At 36.6% G+C, this 20,875-nt stretch overlaps 1 protein-coding gene across 1 annotated transcript in view; it reads right to left on the bottom strand.

Moving 5' to 3' along the window:
- Window positions 1-417: 417 nt before the first annotated feature.
- The window catches only part of LOC128661361 (uncharacterized), a 201,328-nt gene continuing 180,870 nt past the window's right edge, over window positions 418-20,875 (bottom strand). Inside the window, 1 exon segment of the mRNA XM_053715625.1 lies at window positions 418-2,498. Within this exon segment, the coding sequence (XP_053571600.1) occupies window positions 1,262-2,498 (1,237 nt within the window). The 3' untranslated portion in view covers window positions 418-1,261.

The raw sequence follows: 20,875 nt of genomic DNA on the forward strand, positions 1-20,875 counted from the left end.
AACAGAAAATGTCTGTGTATAAAGTCTTGCTGGTGATTAATAATCTAGATTGGTGTAAATCGGGGGTTAATTTGATATTGTTTTATGTACTATTAAAAGGGACAGTAACGTCAAAATTAAACTTAAATGGATTGGATAGAACATGACATTTCAAAGAACTTCAAATACACGTGCATGCCCCTAAGCTCATATAATATCAGCCTCCTAGGTTTACTCTGAAACAAAAGATACCAAAAGAACAAAGCAAATTAGATAATAGAAGTAAATTTGGAAAGTTGGGTAAAATTGCTGCTCTATCTGAATTATCAGCGTTTAACTTTTACTGTCAGATTTGGCTTCTGTCTTTGATGATGTTTTCCTAATTATTCTGTGACATTGTGTTTTTAATTATACAAAAAAACACACAAATTACTGGTCTAGATTACAATCACTTTTTATTTGCATGAAAAAACATTGTATCTCATTATATAGTAAAAAGCAGCATTACATGATATATGCACACAATGGTATAAATATACCTAACACTTGTGCTGTTGATACAAAGGGATTTATCAGATATATAATGTTCCCCTTTAGTTATAGTAGCCAATTAAATTAAACTGATTATGATCACGTATGCACCGGTTACTGATATTGTGTCTCATGAAATAAAATCAGTATCCCTTAAGTAATTCCTCTGGTATATAACATGTACAATGCTAAGCATCTATTGCTATAAGAAAAGGTTTATCCACATGATGTACACATTAAATATATCTCCCAGATGTCAATCATTTGAGACTGATGTTATTGTTTATATAATTCTCTAACACTCTATTCATATAAAGACTCCTTAATTCTGTAAATGTAATTATTTTCTCCTCTATGTAAATCAAACGTACAACTCCTAACACTGGCATATTAATAAACAACACTGGGGGTGCTGTGGGTGTGAATGGTTGTGTGAAATGGTCAGTATGAGGACAGATCTGTATATTCCTGTGTGGTGTTTGGATTCTATCACATTTATATGAGAGAAACGGAGGTGCACATATATATAGGAACAAAGGACAGCAGGAAAGCACTTCCAATCTGAGGCTTTTATAACTGGGATTTAGAAAGTATTATTTACAATAACATCCATTTTGATGCTTCCATTTAGAGAGTTTGTCCTCTTTACGATAATTGTAAAAAGGTTTGTACACTGTGTATATAATGTTTGTGTGTAACTATTTGGTGTTTTGTGATACCTGATTTCAATAATAAACCTTATTTTCACTTTCTAAACATATGAAAGGTTTCTTCCCTTGTGAATCCTTTTATGTTTTTTCAGATCACAATTTTGTGTAAAACTTTTTCCACACTCTGAACATGTGAAAGGCTTTTCTCCTGTGTGAATCCTTTCATGAGTTTTCAGAGTACTCTTTTCTGTAAAACTTTTTCCACACTCTGTACATGTGAAAGGCTTTTCTCCAGTGTGAATCCTTTCATGAGATTTTAGATTACCCATTCGTGTAAAACTTTTTCCACACTCTGTACATGTGAACGGCTTTACTCCTGTGTGAATCCTTTCATGCCTTTTCAGATGACTCTTTTCTGTAAAACTTTTTCCACACTCTGTACATGTGAAAGGCTTTTCTCCTGTGTGAATCCTTTCATGCTTTTTCAGATAACTCTTTTCTGTAAAACTTTTTCCACACTCTGTACATGTGAAAAACTTTTCCCCTGTGTGAATTCTTTCATGAATTTTCAGATTACTCTTTTCTGTAAAACTTTTTCCACACTCTGTACATGTGAACGGCTTTACTCCTGTGTGAATCCTTTCATGTTTTTTCAGATGACTCTTTTCTGTAAAACTTTTTCCACACTCTGAACATGTGAAAGTCTTTTCTCCTGTGTGAATCCTTTCATGAGTTTTCAGATTACTCTCTTCTGTAAAACTTTTTCCACACTCTGAACATGTGAAAGTCTTTTCTCCTGTGTGAATCCTTTCATGAGTTTTCAGATTACTCTCTTCTGCAAAACCTTTTCCACACTCTGTACATGTGAATGACTTTTCTCCTGTGTGAATCCTTTCATGAGTTTTCAGATTTGCCAATCGTGTAAAACTTTTTCCACACTCTGTACATGTGAAAAGCTTTTCTCCTGTGTGAATCCTTTCATGATATTTCAGACTACTCATTTGTATAAAACTTTTTCCACACTCTGTACATATGAATGACTTTTCTCCTGTGTGACTCCTTTCATGAGTTTTCAGATGATTCATTTGTGTAAAACATTTGCCGCACTCAGTACATGTGTGTGGTTTCTCACCGGTGTGAATTCTGTAGTGTTCCAGTAGATGATACTTCCATTTAAAGTTTTTCTCACACTCTGTACATTGAAAAGGTCTCTCCTTTGTATGAATCATTTGGCTAGACTGTAGACTTTTCCCTTCTTTAATATGTTTTGAAAACTCGGTAAATGTGTGTGGTTTATCCTCTGGGATAATAATTTCACTAGATAACTCAAATGTTGACCTCTTGTTTGATGACTAAATTACTCTCTGTACATAGTGATTGCTGCCCAGTTCCTGCCAATTCACCATCTCCTTTAAATATGTGCTGTAATATCCCCAATGTTTGTGAATAGTCATTGGTGTCTAAAACTGTAGTGAAGGATAGATATGAACTATTGATGTGTTGGTCCACATAAAAAGAAATGGAATAAAGAAAAATAAGAATGTTTATTCATTTATAATATAATACATCTAAATAAAAAATATGTTTTATACTCAAAAATGTCTTCAGTTTTCTATTTTTAAATTTATTTACCTGTAAATCACAAATTAAAAAAGCATGACATAGAATGTAAATAGTGCTACATCATAGTAAAGTAAATTACTGATGAAAACAAAACAAGTTATAGGGCCGCATTAAACAAGGTGCGTGTGGATAATGTTCTCTGCCAGGGAACAAGTACATCTGTATTCTAGGCAAGAGAGGTGGCATCCACCATCCTCATTTAACATTGCACAAGCAAATGCACATACAGTGCTGCCTCGCTCATGCTCACCTAGTTAGGTGAGAACATGATGTCAATCATCACACACTAATAATCAGTGTGAGATGTTTTGAGAGGGTAAGAAGCAGTGACCTTATGATAATCTTTAGCTTTCGGCTGTGGTTGTTCTATTTATATAAACAGCCAAAAACTTTATTAGTTTAATAATACTCACTGAAAAATGAAGCACACAAATCAGTGGTGGTTCTGGGTGGGGAACACTAGGTGAGTTGTGGGTGTTCCATGAGCAAGGTCAGGGCAGGGGAAGATGGAGTTGCAGGTGTTCTGAGTAATGAACCAGGTCAGGGGGTGAGGTTAGGCAGTTGTTGGACATGATCTGTCTAAAAGGACAGAGGGGGAGTAGTATTTTTTACCTTCCTCCTCAGCCCAATGGAGGTTGCTTCATCTTTTTAACAATCACTGACACAAATGTACTTAAAAGATGCAGATATAAATATAATAGTTTATTTGTTTCCCAGAAATTAAAGTCAGCATAATATCTATTTTAAAACAACAAACAAGAACAGATGCGCCACATGGCCCAATATTGTAGGTTCCAGAGAATGATAAATCTGCTAGATAATTGCACTCACATGTATTGAAGCACCTCAGATGGTGCAAATGACACAGTCTCGGATCTATAACAGTCACCCAGCAGACCGACCTCCCGAATTGATACAGGGTCTGTATAAGATATAAAGCACAAAAAAGCCTATATGGCCTAGTATTGTATGGCTAGAGTAATACCACACCAGTAAGATATAAAATTTAGACTCACATTTGATGAAGCATCTCCAATGATGCTATAGAGGCAGGCTGGGATCAATTCAGTCACCCAACAGACTTAATACCATGGCATACAGCATACAACAGTCCTCTTTGTTGGTCTATAGGTCAGTAATGTCCTCAGAAAATAACCAATTCTCAGGCAGCAAGTGTTTTAGTAAAGTGATTTTAACTTTTACTAAAACACTTGCTGCCTGAGAATTGGTTATTTTCTGAGGACATTACTGACCTATAGACCAACAAAGAGGACTGTTGTATGCTGTATGCCATGGTATTAAGTCTGTTGGGTGACTGAATTGATCCCAGCCTGCCTCTATAGCATCATTGGAGATGCTTCATCAAATGTGAGTCTAAATTGTATATCTTACTGGTGTGGTATTACTCTAGCCATACAATACTAGGCCATATAGGCTTTTTTGTGCTTTCTATCTTATACAGACCCTGTATCAATTTGGGAGGTCGGTCTGCTGGGTGACTGTTATAGATCCCAGACTGTGTCATTTGCACCATCTGAGGTGCTTCAATACATGTGAGTGCAATTATCTAGCAGATTTATCATTCTCTGGAACCTACAATATTGGGCCATGTGACGCATCTGTTCTTGTTTGTTGTTTTAGATTGCTGTAATTGGATCCTGGCCTGGACCACCACAGATTGCTGCCTCTGTATTCTACTATCAAGATTCATATAAAAAGGACACTACACAATTATTGTACTTTTATTTGATATCTATCTCCTCTGGGTGATATCTAATAGTCCCTTGATTATTGTGTGCTAACTCTACCTTATTTTGTATTCATTGTACCAATAGGTGCATTACATGGTGTGATATTCTATCTATCTATCTATCTATCTATCTATCTATATATACTATATACCCTTATATAGATTTATCTGTATATGTAACATTTATTTGAAACTAGTTTTATCTGTAAAATTCACTTAGTGTGTTCTCAAGGGCGCCCCCTATGATTCTTTTATAATATCTATTTTACTTACCTAACACATATGAGTTCATGCTGATAACAGGCTCCAATGTCTGTGCTCAGGAAAAAGGTTCCCTTATTTACTCCAGTTACATCAATAGCTGATATTTCTCAGTGCTCAGGCCGTGTCTGTAAAAAGTATATTAAATGGTTAAAAGATAATAATAAATAATTGTTCTGATTAACTGTACGTATGGTATAATTAAAGGGACATTGAAGTCCAAAAAAAAGTTTCATGATTCAAATAGGGCATGCAATTTTAAACAACCTTCCAATTTACTTTTATCACCAATTTTGCTTTATTCTCTTGGTATTCTTAGTTGAAAGCTAAACCTAGGAGGTTCATATGCTAATTTCTTAGACCTTGAAGGCCGCCTCTAATCTGAAAGTATTTTGACAGTTTTTCACCACTAGAGGGCATTAGTTAATGTGTTTCACATAGATAACATTGAGCTCATGCACATGAATTTACAGAGGATTGAGCACCGATTGTCTAAAATGCAAGTCTGTCAAATGAACTGAAATAAGGGGGCAGTCTGCAGAGGCTTAGATAAAAGGTAATAACAGAGGTAAAACATGTATTATTATAACTGTGTTGGTTGTGCAAAACTGGGGAATGGGTAATAAAGGGATTATCTATCTTTTTAAACAACAAAAAATTCTGGTGTTTACTGTCCCTTTAAAGGCACACATAACAATTCATGTGATACAGATCAGCAGATTAAGGTATTACATATGTGCTATTGATTCAGCACAAGCATTTAGTACAGTTAGTTCTGTAGGTGTTATAATTGCCCCTTAAATGTGAATCTTCCCAGATCTATAGAACATAATGGTAGAAAATCTATTTAAGTGGGGCCATATCACAACTTTACAAATATATTATAATTTTTGTTTTCTATCATTTATATAAAACAATATTTTCTACTGAAAAAAAATGTTAAAAAAGCTGTTGTTTAAATATAAGTTAAATTGGATACTGCAGTTTTGGAGTTGTACTTCCTACTAATTCTCACTGTCAAACATTCTGTCATGTTCTCCACCCCCAGTCCTTTAACTTTTCTTGGTCAATACGGAGTTGTGTTAAATCACACTGCAAGGGTGTGTGGGAGAGATAGGCGCTAAAATGATAATTTCAATTGTTATCTTGGATAGAGTTAAGAAAATAACATAATTTATTTTACATAGAGTGATAACATAATAAGATATGTTCTTTTGGCAAATTCAGACCATTTAAAAGGATCATAAAAACATAATTTATGTAAGAATTTACCTGATAAATTAATTTCTTTCATATTGGCAAGAGTCCATGAGCTAGTGACGTGTGGGATATACTATCCTACCAGGAGGGGCAAAGTTTCTCAAACCTCAAAATGCCTATAAATACACCCCTCACCACCCCCACAATTCAGTTTAATGAATAGCCAAGAAGTGGGGTAATAAAGAAAGGAGTAAAAAGCATCAACAAAGGAATTTGGAAATAATTGTGCTTTATACAAAAAAAAATATAACCACCATAAAAATGGTAGGCCTCATGGACTCTTGCCAATATGAAAGAAATGAATTTATCAGGTAAGTTCTTACATAAAATATGTTTTCTTTCATGTAATTGGCAAGAGTCAATGAGCTAGTGACGTATGGGATAGCAATGCCCAAGATGTAGAACTTCCACGCAAGAGTCACTAGAGAGGGAGGGACAAAATAATAACAGCCATTTCACTGAAAAAAATAAATCCACAACCCAAATATAAGTTTATTCTCAAAAAAGAAAAAGAAAAACTTAATTCATAAGCAGAAGAATTAAACTGAAACAGCTGCCTGAAGAACTTTCCTACCAAAAACTGCTTCAGAAGAAGCAAATACATCAAAATGGTAGAATTTAGTAAATGTATACAAAGAAGACCAAGTTGCTGCTTTGCAAATCTGATCAACTGAAGCTTCATTCTTAAAAGCCCAAGAAGTGAAAACTGATCTAGTAGAATGAGCTGTAATTCTCTGAGGCAGGGCTTTACCCAACTCCAAATAAGCTTGAAGAATCAAAAGCTTTTACCACAATGCCAAAGAAATGGAAGAAGCCTTCTGACCTTTCCTGGAACCAGAAAAGATAACAAATAGACTGGAAGTCTTCCTGAAATCTTTAGTGGCTTCAACATAATATTTCAGAGCTCTCACCACATCCAAAGAATGTAAAGATCTCTCCAAAGAATTCTTAGGATTAGGACACAAGGAAGGGACAACAATTTCTCTATTAATGTTGTTAGAATTCAAAACCTTAGGTAAGAATTTAAATGAAGTCCGCAAAACTGCCTTATCCTGATGAAAAATCAGAAAAGAAGATTCACAAGAGAGAGCGGATAATTCAGAAACTCTTCTAGCAGAAGAGATGGCCAAAAGGAACAATACTTTCCAAGAAAGTAGTTTAATGTCCAAAGAATGCATAGGCTCAAATGGAGGAGCCTGTAAAGCCTTCAAAACCAAATTAAGACTCCAAGGAGGAGATATTGATTTAATGACAGGCTTGATATGAACCAAAGCCTGTACAAAACAATGAATATCAGGATGTTTAGCAATTTTCATGTGGAATAAAACAGAAAGAACAGAGATTTGTCCCTTCAAGGAACTTGCAAACAAACCTTTATCCAAACCATCCTGAAAAACTGTAAAATTCTAGGAATTCTAAAAGAATGCCAAGAGAATTTATGAGAAGAACACCATGAAATTGTAAGTGTTCCAAACTTGATAATACATCTTTCTAGAGACAGATTTATGAGCCTGCAACATAGTATTAATCACTGAGTCAGAGAAACCTCTATGACTAAGCACTAAGCGTTCAAATTCCATACCTTCAAATTTAATGATATGAGATCCTGATGGAAAAATGGACCTTGAGAAAGAAGGTCTGGCCTTAATGGAAGTGGCAAGGTTGGCAACTGGACATCCAAACAAGATCCGCATACCAAAACCTGTGAGGCCATGCTGGGGCCACCAGCAGCACAAACGATTGCTCCATGATGATTTTGGAGATCATTCTTGGAAAAAAACTAAAAGCGGGAAAATATAAGCCGGTTGATAACACCAATGAAGTGTCAACGCATCCACTGCATCTGAAAACAAATGAATGGTTCTCTCATCAACAGAGGCCAAAACTGAAGATCCCTGAGAATTGCACGGAGTTCCAAAATATTGATTGGTAATCTCGCCTCTTGAGATTTCCAAACCCCTTGTGCTGTCAGAGATCCCCAAACAGCTCCCCAACCTGAAAGACTCACATCTGTTGTAATCACAGTCCAGGTTGGACGAACAAAAGAGGCCCCTAGAATTATACGATGGTGATCTAACCACCAAGTCAGAGAAAGTCGAACATTGGGATTTAAGGATATTAATTGTGATATCCTTTTATAATCCCTGCACCATTGATTCAGCATACAAAGCTAGAGATGCCTCATATGAAAACGAGCAAAGGGAATCGTGTCCGATGCTGCAGTCATGAGACCTAAAACTTCCATGCCCAGAGCTACTGAAGGGAATGACTGAGACTGATTGTTTCGATAGGCTGCAACCAATTTCAAACGTCTCTTGTCTGTTAGAGACAAAGTCATGGACATTGAATCTATCTGGAAACCTAAAAAGGTTACCCTTATCTGAGAAATCAAAGAACTTTTTGGTAAATTGATCCTCCAACCATGTCTTTGAAGAAACAACACTAGTTGATTCACGTGAGATTCTGCAGAACGTAAAGACTGAGCGAGTACCAAGATATCCAAATAAGGAAACACCGCAATACCCCGCTCTCTGATTACAGAGAGTAGGGCACCGAGAACCTTTGAAAAGATTCTTGGAGCTTTCGCTAGGCCAAAAGGAAGAGCAACAAATTGGTAATGCTTGTCTAGAAAAGAGAATCTCAGGAACTGATAGTGATCCGGATTAATCGGAATATGAAGATATGCATCCTGTAAGTCTATTGTGGACATATAATGCCATTGCTGAACAAAAGGCAGAATAGTTCTTATAGTCACCATGTTGAAAGTTGGTACTCTTACATATCGATTCAAAATCTTTAGATCCAAAACTGTTCTGAATGAATTTTCTTTCTTTGGGACAATGAATAGATTTGAATAAAACCCCAGACCCTGTTCCTGAAACGGAACTGGCATGATTACCCCTGATAACTCCAGGTCTGAAAAACACTTCAGGAAAGCCTGAGCCTTTACAGGGTTCGCTGGAATGCGTGAGAAAAAATCTTCTCACAGGTGGTCTTACTCTGAATTCTATTCTGTACCCCTGAGAGACAATACTCTGAATCCAATGATTTTAGACCGAACTGATCCAAACATCTTTGAAAAATCTTAATCTGCCCCCTACCAGCTGAGCTGGAATAAGGGCCGCACCTTCATGCAGACTTGGGGACTGGCTTTGATATCTTAAATGGCTTGGATTTATTCCAATTTGAGGAAGGCTTCCAATTGGAAACGGATACCTTTGGGAAGGATTAGATTTCTGTTCCTTATTATGTCGAAAGGAATGAAAACGGTTAGAAGCTTTAGATTTACCTTTAGGTTTTTTATCCTGAGGCAAAAAAACTCCCTTCCCCCGAGTGACAGTTGAAATGATTGAATCCAACTGAGAACCAAATAATTTATTACCCTGGAAAGAAAGAGAAAGCAATCTGGACTTAGAAGTCATATCAGCATTCCAAGATTTGAGCCACAAAGCTCTTCTAGCTAAAATAGCTAAAGACATATATCTAACATCAATTTGATGATATCAAAAATGGCATCACAAATCAAATTATTAGCATGTTGAATCAACGTAACAATTCTAGACAAATCATGATCCAATACTTGTTGCGCTAAAGTTTCCAACCAAAAAGTTAAAGCAGCTGCAACATCAGCCAAAGAAATTGCAGGCCTAAGAAGATGACCTGAATATAAATAAGCTTCCCTTAGATAAGATTCAATTTTCCTATCTAAAGGATCTTTAAAAGAAGTACTATCTTCTATAGGAATAGTAGTACGTTTAGCAAGAGTAGAGATAGCCCCATCAACTTTGGGGATCTTTTCCCAAAACTCCAATCTAACTGCTGGCAATGGATACAATTTTTTAACCTTGAAGAAGGAATAAAAGAAATACCAGGCCTATTCCATTCTTTAGAAATCATATCAGAAATAGCATCAGGAACTGGAAAAACCTCTGGAATAACCACAGGAGGTTTATAAACAGAATTTAAACGTTTACTAGTTTTAATATCAAGAGGACTGTTTTCCTCCATATCTAATGTAATCAACACTTCTTTTAATAAAGAACGAATATACTCCATTTTAAACAAATAAGATTTGTCAGTGTCAATATCTGAGGCAGGATCTTCTGAATCAGATAGATCCTCATCAGAGAAGGATAAATCATGTTGCCGGTCATTTAAAATTTCATCAACTCTATGAGAAGTTTTAAAAGACCTTTTACGTTTATTAAAAGGCAGAATGGCAGACAAAGAAAGAAGACAGAAAATAGGATATATAGGAGCGCCGCTGGCTAAGATATACCACAGGAGTCAAAATATTAAAATCAAATATTTGTACAAGTATTTAATAGAATCTGCATAGATGTAGAAATAACAAAAATTAACAGAAATAATAAGATCAGAATATTTGACCAAAATGGTGAACTCACTGGAGTACAAATCCAAGGGGTAATAACCCTTTGATTCCTAATGCGTGAATATAATCTAATAATGAATTGGTACAGCTCATATGTTTAAAAATGAGATCGTGAAAAGTATGTGTCAAAATAAAAAAATATAAATAAAAATAAAAATAAAAAATAATAAAAATAAAATATAATTGTGAAGATAAGAATCCAGTAAAGGATTAGTTTCTTAGGCCTAGATTTGGAGTTCGGCGGTAGCCGTCAAAACCAGCGTTAGAGGCTCCTAACGCTGGTTTTGGGCGCCCGCTGGTATTTGGAGTCAGTGATTAAAGGGTCTAACGCTCACTTTTCAGCCGCGACTTTTCCATACCGCAGATCCCCCTACGCCATTTGCGTAGCCTATTTTTTCAATGGGATCTTTCTAACGCTGGTATTTAGAGTCGTTTCTGAAGTGAGCGTTAGAGCTCTAACGACAAGATTCCAGCCGCCTGAAAATAGCAGGAGTTAAGAGCTTTCTGGCTAACGCCGGTTTATAAAGCTCTTAACTACTGTACCCTAAAGTACACTAACACCCATAAACTACCTATGTACCCCTAAACCGAGCTCCCCCCACATCGCCGCCACTCGATTAAAATTTTTAACCCCTAATCTGCCGACCGCCACCTACGTTATACTTATGTACCCCTAATCTGCTGCCCCTAACCCCGCCGACCCCTATATTATATTTATTAACCCCTAACCTGCCCCCCACAACATCGCCGCCAGCTACTTAAAATAATTAACCCCTAATCTTCCGACCGCAAAGCGCCGCCACCTACGTTATCCCTATGTACCCCTAATCTGCTACCCCTAACACCGCCGACCCCTATATTATATTTATTAGCCCCTAATCTGCCCCCCACAACGTCGCCGACACCTGCCTACACTTATTAACTCCTAATCTGCCGAGCGGACCTGAGCGCTACTATAATAAAGTTATTAACCCCTAATCCGCCTCACTAACCCTATCATAAATAGTATTAACCCCTAATCTGCCCTCCCTAACATCGCCGACACCTACCTTCAATTATTAACCCCTAATCTTCCGATCGGAGCTCACCGCTATTGTAATAAATGTATTAACCCCTAAAGCTAAGTCTAACCCTAACACTAACACCCCCCTAAGTTAAATATAATTTTTATCTAACGAAATAAATTAACTCTTATTAAATAAATGATTCCTATTTAAAGCTAAATACTTACCTGTAAAATAAACCCTAATATAGCTACAATATAAATTATAATTATATTATAGCTATTTTAGGATTAATATTTATTTTACAGGCAACTTTGTAATTATTTTAACCAGGTACAATAGCTATTAAATAGTTAAGAACTATTTAATAGTTACCTAGTTAAAATAATAACAAATTTACCTGTAAAATAAATCCTAACCTAAGATATAATTAAACCTAACACTACCCTATCAATAAAATAATTAAATAAACTACCTACAATTACCTACAATTAACCTAACACTACACTATCAATAAATTAATTAAACACAATTCCTACAAATAAATACAATTAAATAAACTAGCTAAAGTACAAAAAATAAAAAACAACTAAGTTACAGAAAATAAAAAAATATTTACAAACATAAGAAAAATATTACAACAATTTTAAACTAATTACACCTACTCTAAGCCCCCTAATAAAATAACAAAGCCCCCCAAAATAAAAAATTCCCTACCCTATTCTAAATTAAAAAAGTTACAAGCTCTTTTACCTTACCAGCCCTGAACAGGGCCCTTTGCGGGGCATGCCCCAAGAATTTCAGCTCTTTTGCCTGTAAAAAAAAACATACAATACCCCCCCCCAACATTACAACCCACCACCCACATACCCCTAATCTAACCCAAACCCCCCTTAAATAAACCTAACACTAATCCCCTGAAGATCTTCCTACCTTGTCTTCACCATCCAGGTATCACCGATCCGTCCTGGCTCCAAGATCTTCATCCAACCCAAGCGGGGGTTGGCGATCCATAATCCGGTGCTGAAGAGGTCCAGAAGAGGCTCCAAAGTCTTCCTCCTATCCGGCAAGAAGAGGACATCCGGACCGGCAAACATCTTCTCCAAGCGGCATCTTCGATCTTCTTCCATCCGGAGCGAAGTGGCAGGATCCTGAAGACCTCCAGCGCGGAACATCCATCCGGACCGACGACTGAACGACGAATGACTGTTCCTTTAAGGGACGTCATCCAAGATGGCGTCCCTCGAATTCCGATTGGCTGATAGGATTCTATCAGCCAATCGGAATTAAGGTAGGAATTTTCTGATTGGCTGATGGAATCAGCCAATCAGAATCTAGTTCAATCCGATTGGCCGATCCAATCAGCCAATCAGATTGAGCTCGCATTCTATTGGCTGATCGGAACAGCCAATAGAATGCGAGCTCAATCTGATTGGCTGATTGGATCAGCCAATCGGATTGAACTTGATTCTGATTGGCTGATTCCATCAGCCAATCAGAAAATTCCTACCTTAATTCCGATTGGCTGATAGAATCCTATCAGCCAATCGGAATTCGAGGGACGCCATCTTGGATGACGTCCCTTAAAGGAACAGTCATTCGTCGTTCAGTCGTCGGTCCGGATGGATGTTCCGCGCTGGAGGTCTTCAGGATCCTGCCACTTCGCTCCGGATGGAAGAAGATCGAAGATGCCGCTTGGAGAAGATGTTTGCCGGTCCGGATGTCCTCTTCTTGCCGGATAGGAGGAAGACTTTGGAGCCTCTTCTGGACCTCTTCAGCACCGGATTATGGATCGCCAACCCCCGCTTGGGTTGGATGAAGATCTTGGAGCCAGGACGGATCGGTGATACCTGGATGGTGAAGACAAGGTAGGAAGATCTTCAGGGGATTAGTGTTAGGTTTATTTAAGGGGGGTTTGGGTTAGATTAGGGGTATGTGGGTGGTGGGTTGTAATGTTGGGGGGGGGGGTATTGTATGTTTTTTTTTACAGGCAAAAGAGCTGAAATTCTTGGGGCATGCCCCGCAAAGGGCCCTGTTCAGGGCTGGTAAGGTAAAAGAGCTTGTAACTTTTTTAATTTAGAATAGGGTAGGGGATTTTTTATTTTGGGGGGCTTTGTTATTTTATTAGGGGGCTTAGAGTAGGTGTAATTAGTTTAAAATTGTTGTAATATTTTTCTTATGTTTGTAAATATTTTTTTATTTTCTGTAACTTAGTTGTTTTTTATTTTTTGTACTTTAGCTAGTTTATTTAATTGTATTTATTTGTAGGAATTGTGTTTAATTAATTTATTGATAGTGTAGTGTTAGGTTAATTGTAGGTAATTGTAGGTAGTTTATTTAATTATTTTATTGATAGGGTAGTGTTAGGTTTAATTATATCTTAGGTTAGGATTTATTTTACAGGTAAATTTGTTATTATTTTAACTAGGTAACTATTTAATAGCTATTGTACCTGGTTAAAATAATTACAAAGTTGCCTGTAAAATAAATATTAATCCTAAAATAGCTATAATATAATTATAATTTATATTGTAGCTATATTAGGATTTATTTTACAGGTAAGTATTTAGCTTTAAATAGGAATCATTTATTTAATAAGAGTTAATTTATTTCGTTAGATAAAAATTATATTTAACTTAGGGGGGTGTTAGTGTTAGGGTTAGACTTAGCTTTAGGGGTTAATCCATTTATTACAATAGCGGTGAGCTCCGATCGGAAGATTAGGGGTTAATAATTGAAGGTAGGTGTCGGCGATGTTAGGGAGGGCAGATTAGGGGTTAATACTATTTATGATAGGGTTAGTGAGGCGGATTAGGGGTTAATAACTTTATTATAGTAGCGCTCAGGTCCGCTCGGCAGATTAGGGGTTAATAAGTGTAGGCAGGTGGAGGCGACGTTGAGGGCGGCAGATTAGGGGTTAATAAATATAATATAGGGGTCGGCGATGTTAGGGCAGCAGATTAGGGGTACATAGGGATAACGTAGGTTGCGGCGGTTTACGGAGCGGCAGATTAGGGGTTTAAAAAAATATGCAGGGGTCAGCGATAGCGGGGGCGGCAGATTAGGGGTTAATAAGTGTAAGGTTAGGGGTGTTTAGACTCGGGGTACATGTTAGAGTGTTAGGTGCAGACGTAGGAAGTGTTTCCCCATAGGAAACAATGGGGCTGCGTTAGGAGCTGAACGCTGCTTTTTTGCAGGTGTTAGGTTTTTTTTCAGCTCAAACAGCCCCATTGTTTCCTATGGGGGAATCGTGCACGAGCACGTTTTTGAGGCCGGCCGCGTCCGTAAGCAACTCTGGTATCGAGAGTTGCATTTGCGGTAAAAATGCTCTACGCTCCTTTTTTGGAGCCTAACGCAGCATTTGTTTGAACTCTCGATACCAGAGTTAAATTTATGGTGCGGCCAGAAAAAAGCCCGCGGAGCGTTAACAGCCCTTTTACCGCCGAACTCCAAATCTAGGCCTTAGTGAAAGACCCGTATTATGAGTCTAAAATGATAATTTTTCTTATCAAATGTGAATAAATTGTGATAGAAAATATATTTATGAGAACAAATCAAATTCCTTATGATATATAATACTCCTGTGTGTGATGCGCAATAATACAATACAATCAAAGATGGGTGGGTTTTACCACTTGTAAACCTAAAGCTCAACTAAACTGGTACCAGCTATAATTACAAAACTATATTTCAATTAACTTATGGACACAACGGTCCGTTCTAATAATTGAACTTTCCAATAATTAACTCCTAATATGAGATATATATCTGGTTATAAAATCATATCGTGTGACAATTTAGTAATAAACAATAAATAAACAATTAAAACACTTTGTAATCAATGTAAACAATTGAATGAAAAAAAAAGAGGTAATAAAAAACCGATGAAAAAATGTCCAAAATCTATCAAATCCTGATGAAATGCAAGTAGTAATTTCTTCCTTAAATGTCTAATTTGAATAAAATCCTTGAGTGTATTGAAGTCCAAAGTCCTAGTCCTTAGATAGAGGTATACATATATAAAAACCTAAAAAGAAGAGAAAAGAGTGCACTAAACAAATGTGCTTCTAGGGTATGGACTATTGAAAATAGTCTTACCATTCAAAGCCTGGTCCTGGATATGATTAGCCTCTCAATCTTTGTTATCGGATAGTCGTCTACGCGTTTCGGCCCTCTAACTGGGGCCTTTTTCAAGACATATGGAGGCTTAATCAGTACTGACCTTTTATATTTTTGAATTGGGCGTTTGTTTGTCACAATTGCGCCAAAAAATTTGCGCCAAAAAAAATTCCCGCCAAAAATTGGGTCCGATATTGCCAGTTTGTTTGTTACCGCTTGTTGCCACTATACCGCACTTCCGCTAAACAACCGGATGTCTATATGTTTGACACTTCCGGTTTCTTTACCACTTCCGGTTTCGCGGAACCATTTTGCGAAAGGGCAAGAAGGAACAGCAAATTGTCGGCAAGACCGGATATCAATATGTACGGTGCTTCCGGTTTAAAGAAACCATTTTGGAAAAGGGCAAATTTGTATTGTGGTGTAATGGAGGATAGATTTCCATTATTTAATTTCTTATGCGGTTAATTTAATCTATTTTCTAGTGATTAATTATGACTGATATCGGGCTAATATATCCAGGACTTACAATGTTTATCACGTACATTTATTTCCATTATAATTCCATGATAATAATAACTCTATTTCTAGTTGTATTATTCTGTATCTCATATGTTATAAACTTAAATACATACAAAGTGCCGATTGAAATAAACAGGAAAAATAAGAAAAATTAAAAAATTAAAAAATTGCTGATACAAAATTCCAACAATAAATAAAATAAATAATTAAAAAATTAAAAAATTACAAAAAATTACAAAAATTATAAAGATTTGTAAAAAATTGCAAAGATTTGTAAAAAATTGCAAATACAAATATGATAATCTTAGATGGATTTAAAATTGTTCTTTGTATTTAATTCTCAACATATCTTAATCTAGACATATGTTCCCTAATCTTATGTTGGATTGGTACAAGATACATTTTTTATTAGGTATTTATTACTTGTGTTTCCTAATTTTGTTTGTCATCGTTATTTAGCAATTTGGCAACATCTTTTCTTTGTTATTAGATAATCAGCTGTATTTTATCTCAAAGAGGATACTGAGACCTATCATATAAATCTCTTTGGATTGCCTAATATGAATTGCTTTTGATATATTCAAATTATTATAGCAAGTTGAGTTTAAACTGAGGTTCAAGAAATAAATGAGAGAGATCGGAGATGTTACGGTTTGTTAGAAAAGGTGGACAATCTCAAAATCAGCATTGAGACCTTTTGGATGGATACAGTCTAAGTTAAAAATCCATTTGGATTCTGTTTTCAATAATTTCGATTCCATATCTCCTCCTCTCCAATCTTTGTCCACTTTGCATATTCCCATATATTTCAAGCTTAGAGGGCCGAAATGCGTAGACGACTATCCGATAACAAAGATTGAGAGGCTAATCATATCCAGGACCAGGCTTTGAATGGTAAGACTATTTTCAATAGTCCATACCCTAGAAGCACATTTGTTTAGTGCACTCTTTTCTCTTCTTTTTAGGTTTTTATATATGTATACCTCTATCTAAGGACTAGGACTTTAGACTTCAATACACTCAAGGATTTTATTCAAATTAGACATTTAAGGAAGAAATTACTACTTACATTTCATCAGGATTTGATAGATTTTGGACATTTTTTCATCGGTTTTTTATTACCTCTTTTTTTTCATTCAATTGTTTACATTGATTACAAAGTGTTTTAATTGTTTATTTATTGTTTATTACTAAATTGTCACACGATATGATTTTATAACCAGATATATATCTCATATTAGGAGTTAATTATTGGAAAGTTCAATTATTAGAACGGACCGTTGTGTCCATAAGTTAATTGAAATATAGTTTTTTAATTATAGCTGGTACCAGTTTAGTTGAGCTTTAGGTTTACAAGTGGTAAAACCCACCCATCTTTGATTGTATTGTATTATTGCGCATCACACACAGGAGTATTATATATCATAAGGAATTATCATTTTAGACTCATAATACGGGTCTTTCACTAAGAAACTAATCCTTTACTGGATTCTTATCTTCACAATTATATTTTATTTTTATTTTTATTATTTTTTATTTTTATTTTTATTTATATTTTTTTATTTTGACACATACTTTTCACGATCTCATTTTTAAACATATGAGCTGTACCAATTCATTATTAGATTATATTCACGCATTAGGAATCAAAGGGTTATTACCCCTAGGATTTGTACTCCAGTGAGTTCACCATTTTGGTCAAATATTCTGATCTTATTATTTCTGTTAATTTTTGTTATTTCTACATCTATGCAGATTCTATTAAATACTTGTACAAATATTTGATTTTAATATTTTGACTCCTGTGGTATATCTTAGCCAGCGGCGCTCCTATATATCCTATTTTCTGTGTTCTGTTTTTTAGACCTATTAGGGGGTCTTCATTATAGTGAGCAGATATCAGTCTTAGGCGCTGGTTACTTATTTATTTATAAGAATGGCAGACAAAGCCTTCTGAATTGAATCAAAAATAAATTCTTTTAAATTTACAGGAATATCTTGTGTATTAGATGTTGAGGGAACAGCAACAGGTAATGAACTACTACTGATGGATACATTTTCTGCATGTAAAAGTTTATCATAACAACTATTACAAACCACAGCTGGAGGTATAATCTCCATAAGTTTACAACAAATGCACTTAGCTTTGGTAGAACTGTTATCAGGCAGCTGGGATCCAACAGTGAATTCTGAGACAGGATAAGATTGAGACATCTGGCTTCCGTTTGGGGTGGAGCTTAAACAAGCATGCTCCCTGTATGCGGTGACTGAGCACCGCTGGAAAACCTACCCAAGCCGTTTCACCATCCTACCCGGGGTTCGCAAACGGGTGTTGTGTGTGGTGGTGCACCCAGCCTTATTATCAGGCTGCCGGCTGGAAGTCTACCTACTTGCTGGAGTGGAGGTCTGTTTTGGAGTACCTGCCAATTAAAAAGAGCCTGCAAATATCATCCCCACGGGATAGTAACATCTACCTCCTGTGCGGCCATCAAGTTCCAGTGTCTCCGGTACCGCCACAATAGGAGAGGTTTCCCATACGGAGGAGGAGACCAGGCGCACCAGGGCCAGCTTCCGGGAACATGTGACAGGAAGCCGGCGTAACGCTATCACCGGTGAGCTGGAGTCGCTGTCGTGCGGAGGGCTCCTGGATAGCCCGATACAGCTTTCTCACGCCAAGAACCAGCCTTTTGCAGCCCGTCAGCAGGGTGAAGTGCCCTCCTTGCGGTAAAGATCCCTTACATCGCCGCTTTGCCGGACCCGAAGATAACAGTTCCAGCTGCAAGTACAAGCCTTCTTACTTATTTTTCCCTGCTGTTCCTGCTTTTTCACCTCTTGGTGTTTTATGTGGTTACTTAGGGGGAGTGAGCCTGAAAAGCCTAATAGGTGAGACGCTTAACTTATTTGCTTATTTACTAAGAAGGGACATAGCAAGATCTATCCCTGCAAAAGAGAATATACCACATCTGTTCCTAATAACTGTAAAATTCGTATGTGGTCCTTTGAACTCTATATATCTGAACAAAGCGTTTGGAGATAAAACCTTGCCCTAAGTTTTTTGTTTTTCTGCCTGATTGTGACATTTGCAGTTGTTCAGCAGAAGGATATTCCTGTTAGGAAGAAACAGAGGAGAGCCGCTGATATTTCCTTTAATTTACCTGCTTGTAATGTAAAGGACTCCAGGGGCTTTTTTCCCTGAGGCAGTAAATTGTATATGTATATTTAGTTATTCTAGGTGCCTCCTTTCTGTTTATTAAGTAAGCATTATATCTTGAATCTAAACCCCTTAAGGAAGCTAACTCTAGGGGTGCATTGTGAAAAAAAATTTTTTTTTCGTTTTTGTATTTTCTGCAGTGATTAATATGTGTATGACAGAAATATTCATTTGTTAATGGCCACCCTTATAAATCCTCATTATTCCATTTAGGCTGATTGTTTGGCCAAATCATAGAAGGGTTTAGCTGTCTAGGCTCTTATTGATAATATTCAGCAGTCCGGGTTGCTCTGTACCAACAGGATCTGCTAATTAATCTCTAGCGGAATATTAAACAATTATATAACTGGAGTATGCTTTCCCGGTACCCCTCTACTCAGGGAGTAAGAATATAGTTGATTTCTTAGTTTTGAACTACCAGTTACTACTCCCCAAAAGAGCCATGGTTGTGTGTATGTAAATCAGATAATCATACTACTATAGAATTCTCTTGTGTTGTCTGATTATATTCTGCCATTTACTGTTAAATATCTAGAGGGAAAAGAAAGAGAAAAGAAAGGGGAAAAAGGAAAAGGGAAAAGAAACTGAAAAGAGGGAACTTTTCTTTTTTATTTTTTTCTCTTCAGATCAAACTCCTTAATTTGACAGGCCTATTTTCACCTTTTTGCTCTTACCCTAGGTAAAGGGTTCACTTCACTTCTTTGTTTTTTTTATTTATTTACACCATCACCTATACACATATATATATAATTTAGACACAATATCCTCCTAAGTAAAAAAAAAAAACTATTCACACAATTATTCTCTCTTCTCACTAACCAGGCCCCGCTCTGACGCGGCCCCAGTAATTTTGCCCACGTTTTTTACACTTAGTCTTTTTTTTCTTTTTCTCACTTTTAATTAATGGAAAAATTCGTCACACAGGCGAAGAAAAATTCACCTATAATGCCTGCCAAACCTAAGGATAAAAAATCTAAATTGAGTGATACCAGCCTTGACACTACATTAAGTGATTTATCTACTCCTTCATTTGATATACAGGCCCTGACAGTACAACTGTCTGCCGTATTTGCACCTCACTTTGAAATGCTTAAAAAAGAAATTTCTGGTATGGCCTCCGAACTATCTACTCTCTCCGCCGAATTCAGGCAGTTTTCTGCCCGAATTGGTGAAGCTGAGGAGAGAATCTCGGACTTGGAGGACCGGGTAAATGCACAAGAAGTGACCATCCAGAAACAAGACATCATAATTCAAAATATGCAATTGCGCCTGGAGGACATGGAGGACCGCTCCAGGCACAATAACATACGTATTGTGGGCCTCCCTGAGACAGCGGAATATGAAGACCTGATGAAATTTACTTCACTAGACCTTCCCCAAGCGTTAGGAATGGCAGCAGAATATTTGCCCCTGATTATAGAGAGAGTACACAGAGTAGGGCCAAAGAGATCCCTAGCAGATAAGGTAGCTAAGAGCAGAATGTGTATATTTAAAGTTCTTAAATTCCAGGACAAAATCGAAATAATGAAACTTTTTAGGAAGAATGGTCCGATAATGCTAGGTAATATCAAA

The sequence above is a fragment of the Bombina bombina genome, chromosome 5 (genome assembly GCF_027579735.1).
Source record: "Bombina bombina isolate aBomBom1 chromosome 5, aBomBom1.pri, whole genome shotgun sequence".
Classification (NCBI taxonomy): Eukaryota; Metazoa; Chordata; class Amphibia; order Anura; family Bombinatoridae; genus Bombina; species Bombina bombina.